The sequence below is a fragment of the Silene latifolia genome, chromosome 11 (genome assembly GCF_048544455.1).
Source record: "Silene latifolia isolate original U9 population chromosome 11, ASM4854445v1, whole genome shotgun sequence".
Classification (NCBI taxonomy): domain Eukaryota; kingdom Viridiplantae; phylum Streptophyta; class Magnoliopsida; order Caryophyllales; family Caryophyllaceae; genus Silene; species Silene latifolia.
Window position 1 is genome coordinate 178,036,527 of NC_133536.1, and position 19,523 is coordinate 178,056,049.

The 19,523-nt window shown below is 37.3% G+C and overlaps 1 protein-coding gene across 1 annotated transcript; it reads left to right on the top strand.

The window, feature by feature from the left end:
* The first annotated feature begins 2,911 nt into the window (after positions 1 to 2,911).
* LOC141615210 (uncharacterized) lies at positions 2,912 to 4,227 on the top strand. The gene is made up of 2 exons (XM_074433676.1): positions 2,912 to 3,865; positions 3,973 to 4,227. Exons 1-2 carry the CDS (start codon positions 3,034 to 3,036, stop codon positions 3,987 to 3,989), a joined length of 849 nt encoding a protein of 282 aa, XP_074289777.1. The 5' UTR covers positions 2,912 to 3,033; the 3' UTR covers positions 3,990 to 4,227.
* The last annotated feature ends 15,296 nt before the right edge of the window (positions 4,228 to 19,523 follow it).

The window sequence follows — 19,523 nt, forward strand, 5'->3', positions numbered from 1 at the left end:
GTCTTAAGAAACATGATTAGTGAGTAGTCTTCCACTAGGACTCGGTTTGACCCAATATGAGTAATTTCACTAATTGAATCTCATAAAGGCTAATTATTTGGGGAAATTGGTGAGGGTAGTTTAGAGGATTGACTTGACTTATGGATCGATTTTGGGTAGTGTCGACTTGTAACCCTTGTCCACCAACGAGAGTTGGTTAGGTTGTAAATCGGGTACCCGGAATTTGTCCTTATCGCTAACCTTGGTTGAGACCGAAAGGGAGAACTAAGGGAGGGTACCTCTAGACTAGCGTTTGAAATCGACCCTCGAGAGAGGGAGTGGGATGACCCGGAATACGATGAGTACTTAATGACCTTGACCGATTTCTTGACCTCCTTGGAAAAGTGCACATTTTTGGGGTTGTTGGGTGTTGAGTTAAGGATTCCGACCTTCGAACCCGAGAGGGGGGTTGGTGGGTAGTGCTAGTGTCCTACTTCGAACCCGAGAGGGGGGTCTTAGGCGAATTAGAGCCATCTCCTCCTTACTTGTCTACCCGAGTGATTAGTCTAGGGAATTAGAATGTGGAATTACGAATTGTTGTGGGAGAACCGAGTTCTAGGCCTTTTATTCATTTGATTTACAATTTATTTCTCTCTTGCTCATTTATCATCTTTTGTTAAATTGCATTTCATTTCATTTAGTTTAGTTGTTTAGTTTTAAGCCTCATCCAAATATCTCCGACTTAGCTAAGCATAAGAATTTAGACAATTAGTAATCACCCTTGCTCTCTGTGGATTCGACCTCGACTACCCTACTACATTAGTTGAGTTATTTGTTTGATCGGGGGAGTGCGACAAAACCCCGCTATCACTGACCAACAGTGACATTTCCCAAATGGTTATTATTACCTATCCACTGTCAATGTGGAAATTCTCTTAAGGAGTAGTTGTATATTTTATTCTTTGACCTGAGATCATCATTGTAGTTAATAGACTACTTATTGTACTTAAATACCGGACACCTAGTGTGTAAAAATGCTAGTTGAATGGTCATTGGATATAATTAAGTACCTATGTAAATTAGTAGTGAGTCAAGATGGAATCCGTCAACTCAAGGTAATGAGCTTGAACTCTATGTTGTCATTAATCTTATTGGTCATATAAAGACCTTGGCCAGGGCATACGAATGTTTTAAGAAAGGAGTCTCTTAAAGTCATTCTTGACCGATAATGATTGACATGTAACATAGTGGTCGTCTAGTGGGGTTTGACAGTCAAACCGTACCCTAGGACGATCCGGAGTTGAAACGACGGAGGGAAATAAATACACTATCCTTTACCAGGTTCGAGTACAGTGAATATTGGTATTCACGCTATCCGGCCGTCGGGGAGTGTTGTTAGACGCCAACCTCGATTAATAGTTAATGAGATTAATTATTGCCGGTTTAGCGATGAACCTATGTGGTCACACACTTACGGTATTATATTTAACGTTTAAGTTTATTTAATTTATTATGAGATAATAAAGTTAAATAATCTCGACGACATGTTTTTATATTGTCCGCTAACACGGAAATATAGTTAATATCGGAAAAATGTGTATATGAGTTGCGAGAAATAGACGGTCTGAAATTTGCCACCAAGTAAATTGTTTTGGATTTGCCTACGTTATTGACCATATCCATCATAGTTGGCATGTCCACGTGTAAATATGTTATATGTGGCAAGGCTAACATTGACCCACCAATGCTATTACTTGGAGGCTAAGTTTTCTTGTTTTTTCCCTATAAATAGGGTTGTACGTTGCTAGTTTTAATATATACAAGAACAAGTTTTGATTCCGTCTTACACTCATACATACAAAAGTGAGAAAAGTGTTTTCTCTATATTTCGAAGTCGTCACAAGGGTTGAGAACGTTAGTTTATTTACCGGTGTGGATACACTAGAGACTCCGTACTTTCGGGGTTGAATCAATTTACTATCTACACATAAAGTATGTGTCCCTTTACCCAGTTTTTTACAAGTTTTAAAATGCAATAGGTCTAGCAAGGACCGCATTTTCTTTCTTCCGCTGCTACATATGATGTACCACGGTCCCTTCAATTGGTACCAGAGCCAATTTTGCATTATAATTTATAAATTTGGGTCTGTAAGTTTGACCGATCTTGTTTATACGCGAGAATAATTCTCGCTATTATCATTGAGCTTTGTTCTTCAAGGTTCACATGTGATAACATTACGTGGAACATTGATTAAAATTGCATGACCATTTATTACTTCAATCATTATGCTTTTGATGATAAAGTTTTATTAGCTATGCACGTATGCATGTTTTTTAACATAATAATGTTGGTACGTGATACTTAAAGTTGGATGCTTCATGCTTATTTAGTTTGCCAGTTAATCACATATTTGGTTCTGTTTAATTAATAGAATGATAAGATTGCATTATATATGGCATACTGTGTATTGGCATGATTATCAATAATTGTTAATGTTTATATACGATATGAACACTTGTGTTATTCAAATTCTTTGAATGACATAAAAACTTGACCACTTAAAAATTATTGAGTTTTAATTGATAAAATATAAGATATTTTGTCAAATGTTGCCACTCAGGTAGACAATAAAATTATTCTATTTTCATTTACAAGGTACGACCTGACAACCAGGGGACTTGTTTTTCGGAAATATAATAATATTGTTTATTGTATATGATACAAGGGTGAAGAAAAATTAACTAATCTTGTGCTTTTAGTCTGGACAACCCAGAGGGTATGACATTTATTAATTTTCTATCACTAGAGTGGATAAACTCAACTACACTTATAGGAACGACCTGACAACCAGGGGATTATGTAGTGTAGAGCCTGAAATGATTTTATAAGATAAAATCAGATAAATTTTAATTATGATGAGAAGCGACCTGACAACCAGGGGGCTCATGCATGTTTTAAAATTTTTATGTATCATTTTGATGAAGTCCATATCATAATGATGTATGATTGTGTTCTTATTTTGATTGTTTTCTTTCAGAATAAGATTTCTCATAATGGCTGCTATAACACTACGTGGGATACTTGATGCTAAGTTGGGCACTAACAATTTTGATGATTGGTACCGCAACCTGAGAATTGTTCTCATGCATGAAAAGCTAATCGATGTGATCGATAAGCCCACTAAGGTAGCACCCCTTGAGGGAGAAGATGATGCACATGTATTAAATACATATGCTAAGTACTTGGAGCAAAGTACTACTGCAAAGTGCATTATTTTGGCCTCCATGACTGCTTATTTGCAGAGACAACATAATGACATGAATCCACCACAGATTATTGAACATCTTAAGAAGATGTATAGGTCTCAGAGTAGGACTGCAAGGTACCAGCTATCTAAGTCCTTGTTTGAGTCTAAACTGAAATCTAAGGAGCCAGTGGGTCTCCATGTTCTAAAGATGATTGATCTAATAGAACAGCTTGAGAAGCATGGATGCACGCTTGGTAAAGAGTTATCGCAAGATTTGATCTTGCAATCTCTAAATGATACTTATTCACCGTTCATTGTTAATTTTAACATGAACAAGATGGATTGTGATCTTCATGAATTGCTCAATATGTTGATCGATTTTGAAAAACAAATCACATCTGGAAAGGTGAATGTATCTGGTTCTGTGAACCTGGTTGGGAGCTCTTCTAAGAGAAAGTGTAAAGGCAAGAAACGGTCTAAGAAAAATCCACTTGCACCCAAGGATGTTGTGAACAAATCCAAGGGAAAGAAGGTGCAGCTTGACCAGGCGAATACTGAATGTTTCTTCTGTAAAAAGAAAGGTCACTGGAAGAAAGATTGTCCGGAGTACAAAGCTACTCTGAAGGGCAAGAAACAAGGTGAGATATTCGTGAAAAATGTTTTCATGATTGCTTTAGCAATTACTGATACTACTAAATGGGTATTGGATACCGGTAGTAGTTTTAACATCTGCAATATGTTGCAGGGTTTAAAGATAAGTAGATGGTTGAAGAAAGGAGAAGTCACCCTACAAGTTGGAAATGGAGCAAGTGTTGCTGCCATAGCTGTAGGAGAAATTTCTCTTGTAATGCCTACGGGCAAGACAATGTTGTTAGAAAATTGTTATTATGTTCCTAAGTTTGTTTCGAACGTAATTTCTATTTCGTCTTTAGACAAGTGTGGTTTTCGAACAACTTTTGATAATAATCAATGTTCTATATTTCATGGTAATGAATTATATGTACATTGTTATTTACAACATGGTCTGTATATCTTACCTGAATTGACAACTTGTCCTATTATGACTATTTCTGGCCAAAAGAGGAAGAGAAATAATCAAAAAAATCAAAGTTATCTTTGGCATTGTAGGCTTGGTCATATTGGTGAGAAAAGAGTAAACAAATTACACAAGGGTGGTTGCCTTGGACAGTATGATTATGAATCATATGAAATTTGTGAATCTTGTCTCAAAGGAAAGATGACCAAATCTCCATTTTCTGGAACTGGAGAGAGAGCCAATGAACTTTTAGGACTTATACACAGTGATGTATGTGGACCTATGAAAGTTCAAGCTAAAGGTGGATATTCTTATTTTATCACCTTCACGGACGATATGTCAAGATTTGGATTTATATATCTAATGAGACATAAGTCAGAATCTTTTGAGATGTTCAAAAGTTTTCGTAGTGAAGTTGAGAAACAGACTGGTAAGAACATCAAAGCATTAAGATCTGACCGTGGCGGTGAGTATCTCAGTGATAAGTTTGTTGATTATTTGAGACAAGATGGGATCTTGTCAGTGGACTTCTCCAGGAACACCACAGCACAATGGTGTTTCTGAAAGGAGAAATCGAACCTTATTAGATATGGTACGATCCATGATGGGGTTCACCGATCTTCCGATCTTCTTGTGGGGATATGCTTTAGAAACTGCTGCATATTTACTGAATAAATTTCCCACTAAGGCAGTTGCTAAAACTCCATATGAGATATGGAGAGGACGTATACCCAACCTGAAACATTTAAAGGTTTGGGGTTGTCCGGCTTATGTTAAACGACTGCAGTCAAACAAGCTTGATGCAACGTCTGACAAGTGCAGGTTTGTTGGTTATCCTAAGGAGACTATGGGGTACTATTTTTATCACCCTTCCGAACACAAAGTTTTTGTGGCTAGAACTACAACCTTTTTGGAAAGGGAATTCCTTGAAAAAGGAAGTCATGGTGTAGAAATAGATCTTGATGAGATTTGAGATACCAACGAATCAGCATTAGCTCAAGAGCATGAGATGCAAGTTGAGCAGCCTTTACTTGATATCTTAAAGTTGACTCCAAGGGTTCCAACCTCTAAGTGTTGAGGTAAATAACGTGGTTAATGAACCAGTTCCAAAACCTAGGCAACAAGAGGATCAAGTTGTACATGAACCTCTTAGAAGGTCCATTAGGGATCATTGGGCACCAGATCGATTAAATCTTATGGTGCAGAACAACGAGGATGATCTAATGGATGATATCTCAGTTGTTAATGACGATCCTAAGTGTTTCAAAGAGGTTATGGCATGTCCAGACCATGAGAAATGGCTTGAGTCTATGGAATCCGAAATGGAGTCCATGAGAATCAACAAAGTATGGGATTTGGTTGATTGCTCTAAGGACATTAAACCTATTGGATGCAAATGGGTTTTCAAGAAAAAGATTGGAGCGGATGGGAAGGTTGAAACCTATAAAGCCCGTCTTGTTGCTAAGGGATATAATCAAAAGGAAGGTATTGATTATGAGGAAACTTTTTCTCCCGTAGCAATGCTCAAATCTATTCGGATTTTATTGGCCATAGTTGCATACTATGATTATGAGATATGGCAAATGGATGTGAAAACATCTTTTCTTAATGGAGAGCTTAAGGAAGAAGTCTATATGACTCAACCTGAGGGTTTCACATTACCATTTGTACATGATAAAGTATGTAAGTTGCAGCGATCCATTTATGGATTAAAGCAAGCTTCTCGTAGTTGGAATATCCGTTTTCACACAACAATCAAAAGGTTTGATTTTGTGCGATGTGAAGAGGAGCCATGTGTATACAAGAAGGCTAGTGGGAGTATAGTCATTTTCCTAGTGCTATATGTGGATGACATATTGCTGATAGGAAATGATGTGCCAGCTATGCAAAAGACAAAGATTTGGCTATCTGAACAGTTCTCCATGAAGGATATGGGAGAAGCGGCTTATATTCTTGGAATAAGATATAGAGATAGATCCAGTAAGTTGTTAGGGCTCTCCCAATCTTTGTACATTGATGCTATCTTAAGGAGATATCGCATGGATAACTCCAAAAGAGGCTATCTGCCAATAGGTACTGGTATATCTGTTTCTAGGGAGGATAGTCCTAAAACCCCAGAGGAAATAGAACACATGAGTAGAATCCCATATGCGAATGCAGTGGGAGCTATCATGTATACCATGACATGTACAAGGCCTGATGTGGCCTACGCGCTAGGGGTAGCGAGTAGGTATCAGCGAAATCCTGGTGAGGAACATTAGAAAGTGGTGAAAACCATCCTTAAGTACTTGAGAAGGACTAAGGACCAATTCCTCATTTTTGGAGATTGTGACCTAAAAGTGTTTGGCTATACTGATGCTAGCTTTGCATCAGATAAAGATGATAGCAAATCTACCTCGGGTTATGTTTTCACCTTAAATGGTGGAGCTGTGAGTTGGAGGAGTTCCAAACAAGGTACAGTAGCCGACTCAGTAACCGAAACAGAGTACATAGCTGCGTGTGATGCTGCTAAAGAAGCCGTTTGGATAAGAAAGTTCTTAACTGAACTTGGTGTTGTTCCTTATGTGGAGGAAGGTGTTCCTCTAATGTGTGACAATACGGGAGCTATTGCACAAGCAAAGGAGTCAAGATCACACCAACGATCCAAACACGTTCTTCGGAAATTTCACCTGATTAGAGAAATAATTGAATGTGGAGACGTTCAAATTCAGAAGGTGGAAGGGAAAGAAAACGTTGAAGATTCTCTCACTAAAGCGCTTGGATTAAAGGAGTTTGATAAGCACAAGTGGAATATAGGATTAAGGTTCATGACCGATTGGCTCTAGGTCAAGTGGGAGATTGTTAGAATTGTGCCCCAGAGCAATCGTTAGTTATGTAACATTTCTTGAACGTATTTCATATGATGTAATTATTAATGGAGATTAATAATTAGATGGCTTTTTCTTATTATCTTATTAAGGTATTAATACGATGATAAGTCCTTGATTAAACTGGTATACTTGACATCATAATGGATATTATGATAATGAGAATCGAGTATTACAGAGATTAGTCCAAAAGTGTTCTTGGTCGTGTGATTATCAGAATGGGACTATGATAATCCGGATAGACCAATATATTGATAACAGTATTCATAAGATGAGTATTAATGGATCTCATTCATTAAGTTATAATATAAATAATGCATATGGAGATATGATTATTGAACTGACCAACAGTGAGATTTCCCAAATGGTTATTATTACCTATCCACTGTCAATGTGGAAATTCTCTTAAGGAGTAGTTGTATATTTTATCCTTTGACCTGAGATCATCATTGTAGTTAATAGACTACTTATTGTACTTAAATACCGGACACCTAGTGTGTAAAAATGCTAGTTGAATGGTCATTGGGTATAATTAAGTACCTATGTAAATTAGTGGTGAGTCAAGATGGAATCCGTCAACTCAAGGTAATGAGCTTGAACTCTATGTTGTCATTAATCTTATTGGTCATATAAAGACCTTGGCCAGGGCATACGAATGTTTTAAGAAAGGAGTCTCTTAAAGTCATTCTTGACCGATAATGATTGACATGTAACATAGTGGTCGTCTAGTGGGGTTTGACAGTCAAACCGTACCCTAGGACGATCCGGAGTTGAAACGACGGAGGGAAATAAATACACTATCCTTTACCAGGTTCGAGTACAGTGAATATTGGTATTCACGCTATCCGGCCGTCGGGGAGTATTGTTAGACGCCAACCTCGATTAATAGTTAATGAGATTAATTATTGCCGGTTTAGCGATGAACCTATGTGGTCACACACTTACGGTATTATATTTAACGTTTAAGTTTATTTAATTTATTATGAGATAATAAAGTTAAATAATCTCGACGACATGTTTTTATATCGTCCGCTAACACGGAAATATAGTTAATATCGGAAAAATGTGTATATGAGTTGCGAGAAATAGACGGTCTGAAATTTGCCACCAAGTAAATTGTTTTGGATTTGCCTACGTTATTGACCATATCCATCATAGTTGGCATGTCCACGTGTAAATATGTTATATGTGGCAAGGCTAACATTGACCCACCAATGCTATTACTTGGAGGCTAAGTTTTCTTGTTTTTTCCCTATAAATAAGGTTGTACGTTGCTAGTTTTATAATATACAAGAACAAGTTTCGATTCCGTCTTACACTCATACATACAAAAGTGAGAAAAGTGTTTTTCTCTATATTTCGAAGTCGTCACAAGGGTTGAGAACGTTAGTTTATTTACCGGTGTGGATACACTAGAGACTCCGTACTTTCGGGGTTGAACCAATTTACTATCTACACATAAAGTATGTGTCCCTTTACCCAGTTTTTTACAAGTTTTAAAATGCAATAGGTCTAGCAAGGACCGCATTTTCTGTCTTCCGCTGCTACATATGATGTACCGTGGTCCCTTCAGTGGTTGAGCGGCGGGGATAGCCAAGGTGGTGGGGCGGCACATATAGTGACGGTGGTGGGGCGGAGATAGTTTGGGGCAATGGAAATTTGGTCGATGGTTTTTATGGCAGTAGAGGTAGTTGTAGCTTTTGTTGATGAGAATAATTATAGAGCTTCTCAATTTTTTTGGGCTAACTTTTTTATTGGGCCCGTTCTATGCTATAAGACGGTATTATAGGAGAGTTGTTCTATAGGGCCGTCTTATAACATAAGACCATCCCATAATCCAAAAGCCCAAATAATTAACTTATAATTCACCTTTTTAATCAAATAACCAAAAGCCCAAAAAAGTAATTAATAAACTTGTAAAAAAAATATTTTATTTTGATAACCTAAAATTTTATATTAATAATTTGTATATTTAAATATGTTAGTTTTTATCATAAAATATCGTGTTGTTAAAATATAAATTAAGTTAAGTTTTATCTTTGGGCTTCTTTTCTTTTGGGTCAGTTCTATGCTATAGGACGGTCCTATAGGAGAGTTGTTAACAACGAGGCAATAAATTTATTTGTTGTAAGTAGCTTTGTAAACAACGCAATACATTTATTTCTTGCAAGTAAGTACACAAGTGTAAAAAAAATATGCGATAAAATTTCTTATATCTAAGTTTATTCACTACGGTTTAGATTAAAATTGTATCATATACGTACATATAGGTAGACCTGGCAAAAGCAACCCGACCCGATTGACCCGACCCGAAAAAGCTGACCCGAGACCCGAAGTGACCCGAACTACATCACCCGAATGTGACCCGAAAACCTGAATTGACCCGACCCGACCCGAACATGACCCGAGCTTCCTTGACCCGTACTGGCCCGACCCGAAAATGACCCGATCCAGAACCACTAAACCCGAAAATGACCCGATAAAATAATACTCTAATTGAACCGAAAAGACTTGAAATGACTATTTCTCTATTATTCATTGACCCGAAAATGACCCGACCCAAAATGACCCGACCCGCTTGACCCGAAACAGACCCGACAACAAACCCGAAATAGACCCGAAACCCGAAAAGACCCGTCCCGACCCGAATTAACCCGAACTCAACGAGAAACCCGAATTGACCCGACCCGAATTGGCCCGACCCGAACCCGACCCGTTGACCCATTTTGCCAGGTCTACATATAGGGAAATTTGAAATCGGATGTACGGTTTCTGATAAGGTTATTTTTAATAAAAAAAACATAAAAAATGAATAAAACTCACATACGTGACTAAGCCTTATTCTTCTTGTATTCTTTAGTTATTTATTCTAATACTACTCTTTAATATATTAATACTTGTTAAAACAAACATAATATCATAAAAAGAAAATACACAGGTGGAAAAGAAAAGCATATACTAAAAACAAAAAGATTTTAAAACCGTTGTTATGTGATCCAACTCTCACAAGCGTATCGAATATCCTATTTTGCTCACTCTTTGTTATTTTTTTTTTCTTTGGTGTTGATCAGGAGTATCTCACTTGTTCAAAAGATGAAAACTTTTATCATTCATAATAACCAACTTTAATAGTGTAAATTTGACTGTACACATTAAAAAGGTATTAACAACTACATCTTTTTATTATAACCCATGAAAAGATTAAGAGCATATTTTCATTTAATAGGGTTTTACCGTTATACGTAGAGATACAAATTAGAACATCCGATATACTAATTAATTGTGTCAATTACCCGTAATCATATCTAAATTATCCAATGTATTTATATTCGTGTCCACATCTGGCTACACCCAATTGACAAATTACTTTAGTTAGGGCCTATTTGGTGGTTTTTTTTTTTTGGCAAGACCCCATGTTTGATAGGGCTCAATTGCGAAACTAGAAATTCACTATGTAGATTATAGTATGAGATCTTTAGATAATTAGAATTATTACATACTCCGTATAAAACTCATAATTAAGAAAGTAGTCTAGTGGCAAACATTTTACCAAGTTGTAGGTGGTCTTGTGCTCTATCCTTTTTGGCTACCTTTTATCACTGGTGCGACACACACGTTTTTTAATCAATGTCGCTAAAGATTGAATTGTATTAGAAAATGACACATGAATTACTTGAGCAAAATTTTTAAAAGCGCCCTATTTTATAATTTTACCTAGGGTCTCAAAATGTAAAGGACCGGCCCTGAGTCTTTAGTTTGGAGACGCTGCTTCTCTCTTAATATTCGTAATTTTTATTATATTTCAAACCATATCGGCTATATGATTTTATTCATACCTAGTTGGGACAGAAGCATGTTTTATTTAGAGCTGTTAATCACGTTGATTTTAGACCCGGTTTCAGTTCGATTTCGATTAGGTTCATTTCGGTTAAATATTTTAATTGGTTTGTGTTATTTCGAGTTGAGTATGGTTGAGTCAGGTCAATATTAATTTAGGTGAGTTTCGGGTATAAGTTTTTTTGAGTTGAAGACACAAAAATTAGCATAATGCTCCTTGTACTTTTCAATTTGAATGTAATATTTCAAAATACCATTAATAAATAAAAGATCAAACCAAAAAGACCTAAAACTGAAGTGTTTTTATAAATAAAAAAAATTAAAATTTTTGTTGAATAATTTAGTTATTAATAATTCGGATTTATTCCGTTTCGAGTATTATTAAGCAGTTATTTTAAATTCAATTCAATTTCGGTTCGATTTGATTCGGATTGAGTTGAGTTTCAGAAACTCTTTAGTTAACTCATATTGGCTGTTCGATCTGTTATCATTTCAATTATTTTCAATCGATTTTTCAAATTAGTTTTTTTATTTTGCCAGCGGTCTAGTTCTATTGAACAACGGAAATTATAGGAGAAATTGCCTTAATATCAGAAGGAAAATTAACAAGTTAATTTTTAATGATGAGTAATATAGAAAAATGGTGGATATATTCATCCGGATGACGATAGGGCGTTACCATAATTAAAAGAAAAAATAAAAAATAAATTGTCAGTTTTCGCTTTAATTTTGCGCCAAAATTTGAAGGATGGGTATGTAATTTTTACACAAAAAGATTTATTTAATAATAATCTAATTTATGCTAAATTATCTTCTTCGATCACATTTCTATATTATTGTGTATGATCTTCATCTACTTCGTTTTCTACCGGGTGGATTCTTTATCTATAACTCAATGAGAGAAAATTTTAATACAATTTCTTCAGAGAAGAAGATACTTCGTACATCCCGACAAAGTGTGGACGCCAAAGATACACCCATTGATTGTCATGTTTGATTGTTTGGTCATTCTAGTAAACTATAGTTTACTTTCTGTAAATTAATCAACCGTGTCCTAATTAATACTCAATCTTCATGTTTTTATCATCAAAAGTTTGGATAACAATGAAAAATATAAATGGATTTCTGATTAGTTGTTCACTGGACAACAAATTCATTGTCGCCCATAAAAGAAAAGTATTGTCAATGGTGAAATCATCAATTTGTATGTAAACATGATGGAACTTGATATGCAATGCTTAACATTTTGTGCTCCTTTCACTCGTTTGTTGTACAATCCACCACAATAGGCAAATTTTACTGATTTTTGTTATCTACTTATATATTTTTGTTACCAACTATAATTAATAGTTAATTATGCAATTTTAGGTAGTTCATACTTCCTAACTTGTGTGAACTTTTAAGGAGATCGAGATTCAAGCCTTTTCAATAGCGATCTTGTGGAGATTTATGGCCTAAGTCCATGTCTTGTAGATTTCGAGTCTGTCACTTTCGGGTAGCTTACCTGATATATGTGGTTTGAAAGCTATCATGTATATCCGAGGGTTTACCCAGTGCGCACCAAATATAGAGGCTACGGGTTCCCTCGTTACCAATAGAAAAAACAAAAAAAAAAAAAAATTCTCTTTTACAATTAATTTGTTTAAATTCAAATTTTAGGGGAGAGAATTGAAAATAGCTATATGTAAATGCCTATAATATTCTCGGTGACGCTGAATTGGAGTACTATCCGATGACGCCATCTCATTTTCCTATTAATCCAATATAGTCTCCCATGTTCACTCATTTCTTCCCTCTTTTCTTATTCATACTAATTAGATTTTCTTCCCTTTTTCATTTTTTGAAAAGTTGTATGTGGTTTAAATTCAGTTATATATGGAGTAGAGTGTTTTGTGTAATTCAAAATTATTTCCTTTTTGCTTGTACAAAATAGAAGAGGAATAAATAAGTGAATAGAAAGAACAGCTAGTCTTGCTATAGACGGATATATCCCTTTATAGCTAAAAATAGGTCAAATAGCTTGAAAGTGGTGACATTTTGGCCCCCATCACCTCATTTGTTACTTGTCCTATACATGGATATGTGCCGTCTATAATGAGATTTTGTGTATAAAGAAGTACTCCTGATCATGAAAATGAAAGGTGTGAAGAATCTCATATTATCCCACATGTGAGTGTCCCACATTGAAGGAGAAAGAGAGATTATACCACTTTATAACCAAGGGGCTACTTCTCCTATTGCCAATTGGGTTTAGGATGAAACCTTCCTTGTGTTGTTAAGTAGTCTGTCTCTCCTCCATTCGAGTAAGGCCCAAACCCATTTGCATGATTTAACAGAAGGCCATAATACCTTTCCCTGATCATTAAAAACTAATATTATGCATTCACTTCCCACAATGAAAATGGAAGGAATCGAACTAATTGAAGACAGAAAATACGTGAAATAGAAGGCAATAATACATTTCCCTGATCAAATTGCTTTAGTAGCGCGCATTTTCACGTCGCCCCATAACAGATACGAGTATATTAATCTAATGCTCCGTATCGATAAGAAATTATGCTGACCACTTCTGCTTTTTTTGTAGAACTAGTGAGGTGTAACTATTGTGTAGAAGTGAGGTGTAACTGTGTAAGGCTGTGTGTAGATACAATAATCCTCCGCGTGTCATCCAATGTACCCGTGTCTAAGAAGTATTGATGAGCTCCTATTTCTACTACTTTTTGGCACCATTTTGAGCTCATTTGGTAGCACTTGGTGACGGTTTTTGACGTTATTTAGCCAATTCCATGTGCTTCACCAATTAGCATGATTTCAAGTGAAGATTAAGAAGCCAAGAGATCGAGAGAAGTGTCCAAGGAAGAGCCAAGAACAAGCTTGAAGAAATACCACGAGAAAGCCTTCCAAAGGATCAAAAGAAGAACGAAAGAAAGACGCACTCCAGGACCAAACTCGCACCGTGCGAGTTTCCAGACACCAGAACTTGCACGGTGCGAAAATTCTGGGTTTCATGGTGATTTGTATTACGAGCCTTCCCTTTGTTAAACCCATAATTATTAGGTTACGGTAGACTATAAATAGGATGTTTACAAGTAGGTTAAGCATCTTATGCTCACTTTAATTAATCAAGTTGTAATTTTTGGAATTATTCATCTTTTGAATTGGGTTTAGATCTAATCATGGAGAACTAATCTCCCTTTCTTAATCCGACTCAAAGGCTTAATCTTTGGTTGTAAGACTCCCTAATCTTTCCTTAATTATTATTATTGTTCTTAATCTCTTGTGTTTAAATGCTTAATTTTGGAATCCTTGTTAGATTATTGTGATTAAGTGTGATTTCCTTGTTACATAATCTTTCCTAGTTCCTTAATTTATTGTTGTTGAGTTTATTAGGTGTGATTTCCTTGTAATCACATGTTGCAACAACTTGTTGTTAGACTAATGAATGTGATTTCTTCTTGGTTTAATTAACATTTGAGAGATTAAGATGTGATTGCTCATTAATTGTGATTTCATTGTGAGTAATTCCACCTATTAGATTCCTATTGCTTCTTCTTCTTGTTAATGAATCTATGTGTGTGATTTCCACTAGAGGAGTTGATAAGTTGGGTCAATCATTAAGTGTGATTTCCTTGTGATTGACTTCTAATTAATGAGGGTGAGGTTGGTCGAATTCGGGAAATCCAAGAGTGTTTATCTGATCTTACTCGAAAGGTTAAAGAGGATGATGGTGATAGGCTCAGACGACCTTTTACGGCCAAAGAAGTGAGAAAGGCGGTTTTCCAGATTGGGGCCCTTAAGTCGCCGGGTCCGGATGGGGTTCCAGGTATCTTCTATCAGAAATGTTGGCATTTTGTTAAGCATGATGTCACGAAAGCGGTATTGTCCATTCTTAACTCTGGGATGGTGCTTAAAGAGCTTAATAGGACTTTTATCACCCTGGTACCCAAGACGGAACACCCAGAAGGAGTGGGTGATTATCGTCCCATTAGTTTGTGCAATGTTTTCATGAGGATTGTTTCCAAATGCATTTCAAATCGTTTGAGTGAGGTAATGGGTTATCTTGTGGGAGACTTTCAGAATGCTTTCATTCCGGGTAGACAGATTTCGGATAATATATTGTTGGCAAATGAGGCTATTCACAAAATTAATTCCCATAAGAAGGGCAAAAGTGGTAGGTTCGCTCTTAAGGTGGACATGAGCAAGGCCTACGATAGAGTGCAGTGGGATTTTCTGAAGGCGGTCCTTCTAAAGTTTGGGTTCCCTAACAATTTAGTAATGTTGATTATGAATTGTGTCACTACGGTCTCCTACCAGGTGCTCATTAATGGTTCACCTTTGGATTTGTTCCACCCGCAGTGCGGTTTAAGACAGGGTGACCCTTTATCGCCTTTTCTTTTTGTGTTATGCATGGAGGTTCTTTCTGCAAATATGATCAGTAGTCAGATGAGGAGGGATCTTAGGGGCGTGAGCTTGTGCCAAGGAGAGGAGAATCTGTCACATTTGTTTTTTGCTGATGATGCGGTATTCTTTCTACAGGATCAAAATAATGCAGCTCACCGGCTAAGAATTATCCTGGATAAATACTGTAGTGTTTCTGGCCAAGTAATTAACGATGATAAATCAGGCATTCTGTTTAGCCCAAGCACAAGATTGGCAAATGCACGACGTTGTCTTCATGATCTCAGGATTAAGGGAAATAAGGGTCTGGGAAAATATCTTGGGCTATCCACTGATCTACAAGGGTCGAAAAAGGAACTTTTCAAGGGACTTATTGATCAGGTTATGCGGCGTATATCATCTTGGAATGGAATCTTTCTGTCACCAGCTGGGAGGCTAACCTTAATTTCTTCCGTCCTATCAAATCTTTCAAATTATGTTCTATCGGTGTTCAAAATACCGGTAAGTGTGACGAAAAAGCTGAATGCGTTATTGTCACATTTTTGGTGGGCTGGATGTAAAGAGAGGAAAACTATCAACTGGTGCAGTCAAAGATTTCTTAGTCTACCTAAGAGTCAAGGAGGATTGGGCCTACGCAACATCCAAAGTTTAAATCAGGCTTTGCTCGCTAAGCATGCTTGGAGAATTTTAAGTGGTCACAATTCTCTTTTATGCCGTGTCTTCCGTAAGATTCTGATACGGCACCGATCCCCGCCTTATGTTGTACGAAGAAGGAATGACAATAATTTGTCATGGGGTGCTAGAAGTATTCTCCATGGGATTGATTTTCTTAAACAACATATTGGATGGAAACCAGGTATTAAATCTAGATTGAATGTTTGGACATCTAAGTGGGTTAATGGGGAATGCCCAGAACCACGGGATGACTTGCTCTCTCTGGAGTCTGTGACACTCTGTCATATGGAGATTAAGGATCTCCAATGTTTGGAGAGTACGGGGGAAAGTTTTTCGTGGAATGAAGTCTTGGTCCGGCAGGTGTTCGTGGAAGAAAGTGCGAACCGGATCCTAGCAATGCCTATCTGTGGTTCGCAGTCTATGGATAAGATTATCTGGTTACACAGCTGTGATGGGGAATACAATGTGAAAAGTGGGTATGGCATTATTCGAAGTAGTTATATGGAACGTAATGGTTCGAACAAGGATAAAACAAGAGTTGATGCGGAGAAACGGTCTTTCTGTAAGAAGAGGCTGTGGCAACTACCTGTGCCAGCTACTTGGAGAATCCTTGTTTGGAGGATTATTACTAATACGCTCTCGGTAGGTGCCAACTTTGCAAAAAGAGGTATTAATATTGATCATAGCTGCAAACTTTATAATCATTTGGAAACGGCTATGGTTGAAACTATGGAGCATTTATTTCGAGACTGCGAGATTGCTAAAAGGATTTGGGCATGCTCGGAATTGGGCATTCGGGTGGATTGCCATTCAACCATTGGAATTGCGAAATGGGTCATCAATTGGATTAATTACCTAGCTAAGATGGATGACGCAGAAAGAAGGATGGTGCGCTTCATTGCTACCTTATGGTGTTTATGGAGTTGTCGAAACAGAGTCTTGTTTGGGGGGGAGGTTTTCCACCCAAGGAGCTTCTTTAATATATGGTCTAATGTCACTCTTATTGCTGATCAAGCTAGAGATGAAGTGATGAAACGGAAAAGGAAAGGGGATACGAATGACCATAACGATGAGGACGTTGGTCTACTAGAGGGGACTTTGGCTTGGCTCCGAGAAAGTAACCCTGTTCTTTTTGTTGGAGGTGTGACTGATTGTGAGCGTGTTAGGATCATGGTTGATGCGGGATGGAAATCCGTGGATAGGGCCGGGTTTGGGTGGGTTGCACTCGGGAGCAATGGCGAAAGGCTCTTTGAAGGGAGGAAAGCAATTAAGGCTGAATCGGCTATCCAAGCTGAGGCGATTGGTATCAAGGAGGTTCTCTTATGGGCTAAGCAACATGGTTTTTGGCATTTGGAGGTTTCGACGGATTGTCTTCCCATCGTTTGTTTTTTTGCAGGAATTGAACGGACCCATTACCAGGCGCTCGGGGTTCTTGAAGACATACGTGTCCTTGGTTTTTTTTTTCATTGTCTTTCTTTTAGTTTCATTCCTAGATCATTTAATATGTATGCGCATGGCCTTGCTTGCAAGGCTATGTCTAGTTAGGATATCTTTCTTTACCGCTGTCAAAAAAAAAAAAAAAGACTTCTAATTAAGGGAATTTGGAGATTTAATCTCACTAATAGGACAATAATATTGATTAGAAGGATTGATTGAGGGGTTTTGTCAACTAAAGTGCCTAACTTTGGGTCGGGTTAAGTCTCTCTTAAAATTGATTAATTTCCATCTTTAAACTCTTGATTGATTGCTTGTTGCATACTCTTGTTTGAAATTCCTTTAATTGTCTTTGAAAACTCAACCAAATACCCCCCGTTTTATATATTTGTTGTTAGCTTGTTACAATTGTTCTAATTACTCTTTTAATTTCACTATTGCAAAACCCATCTTCTCTTGGGTTCGACCCCTTGCTTGCTATTTTACTAGTTTATAATTTGTGCTAATTAGTGTGTTTAGTGGTATATAAATTGTTAATTTGGCCGTCTTTTAGTGCGACATTTTAGGCGCGTCAAATTTTGGCGCCGTTTCCGGGGAAGGTAACGGTTTTGCTAGTGTTTTTATTGGTGTTTTTAGAATAGTTGTTTTAGTTACTCTTTGTTTCTTGTTGTTAGTGTCTTGTTCATCATTTGTGTGAACTTTTTGATTGTGTGCTCTTGTGTAGAGTTGTTTATGGTCAATACTAGGAATTCGAGTGAACCACTTTTTCCATTCAATCCGGAGATTCAAAGATCACTTGCTTGGATAGGAGGAGGTATTAGAAGAGACAACCCGGTTATTGAAGAAATTGATCCCGGTTTTCAACAAGACCAAACAGAAGATAACAACATCCCTTTTGAACAACCCATACCCATACAAATCATCATGGGTGATCGTGAAGACGGGAATCCACACCAAGATGGTGAAAGAGAGAACCCACCAAGGCCTAGAACCATTAAGGAACTTACCGCCCCGGATCTCACACAAGTGCCCTTGTGTATCTCCTTTCCGGCCTTGGCGGAAAATGCCACCTTTGAATTGAAGTCCGGGCTCATTCACCAATTGCCCCAATTTCATGGACTTAGCACGGAAGATCCCAACAAGCATCTAAACAAATTTCATGTTGTTTGCTCAAGCATGAAGCCTAATGGGGTTATCGATGAGCAACTTCAACTAAGGGCCTTCCCTTTCTCACTCAAGGACGCGGCAAATGATTGGCTTTATTATCTCCCTATCGGGAGCATCACCACTTGGAATCAAATGAAGAAGGCTTTCGTAGAAAAGTATTTTCCCGCTAGTCTCTCATCTCAATTGAAGAAAGAAATAAGTAATGTTGAACAAATGGATGGGGAGGACTTGTATGAGTATTGGGAGAGGTTTAAACAACTTCTTGCTAGTTGCCCATACCATGGGTATACCGACCACGACCTTCTCTTGAACTTTTGTGGTGGTCTACTTGAGGATGATGCTAGGATGATTAAAGCCGCTACCCAAGGAGGGATTGAATATATGTCGGTCCAAGAAGCAAATGAGTTGATTGAAAGATTGGTAGGAAGCTCTAGGAATTTTGGGAGGAGAATTAGGAAGACAAGTGGGACATCCTCTTCAAGGCAAAGCTCCAACCATATGGAGGAGAAAGTTGATTTTCTTACCAATTTGGTCAAGGAACTTACAAAAGGAGGTGGGAGTGCTTCTCATGTGAAATTTTGTGGTCTTTGTAATGACCCAACTCATCCCACCGATGGGTGTCCATCTTTGCAAACGGAGGAAGCAATTGAAGCGGTGAAGGCTATTGGGTTTAGGAAGTTTGACCCCTATTCTAACACTTACAATGAAGGGTGGAAATCTCATCCAAATATGGGGTGGGGTGGAAACCAAAATCAAAACCAAAATAAAAAAGGGGCTTCAAACTCTTCATTTCAAAAGCCAAATCAAAATTAAAACCAATCACAAAACTCCTTGGAAGAGATGATGAAAACACTTATCATGAATCAAATGGCAATGTAACAA

What these genes read in the sequence shown, in the direction of transcription:
- LOC141615210 (XM_074433676.1), top strand. Translation starts at nt 3,034, where the DNA reads ATGGCTGCTATAACACTACGTGGGATACTTGATGCTAAGTTGGGCACT.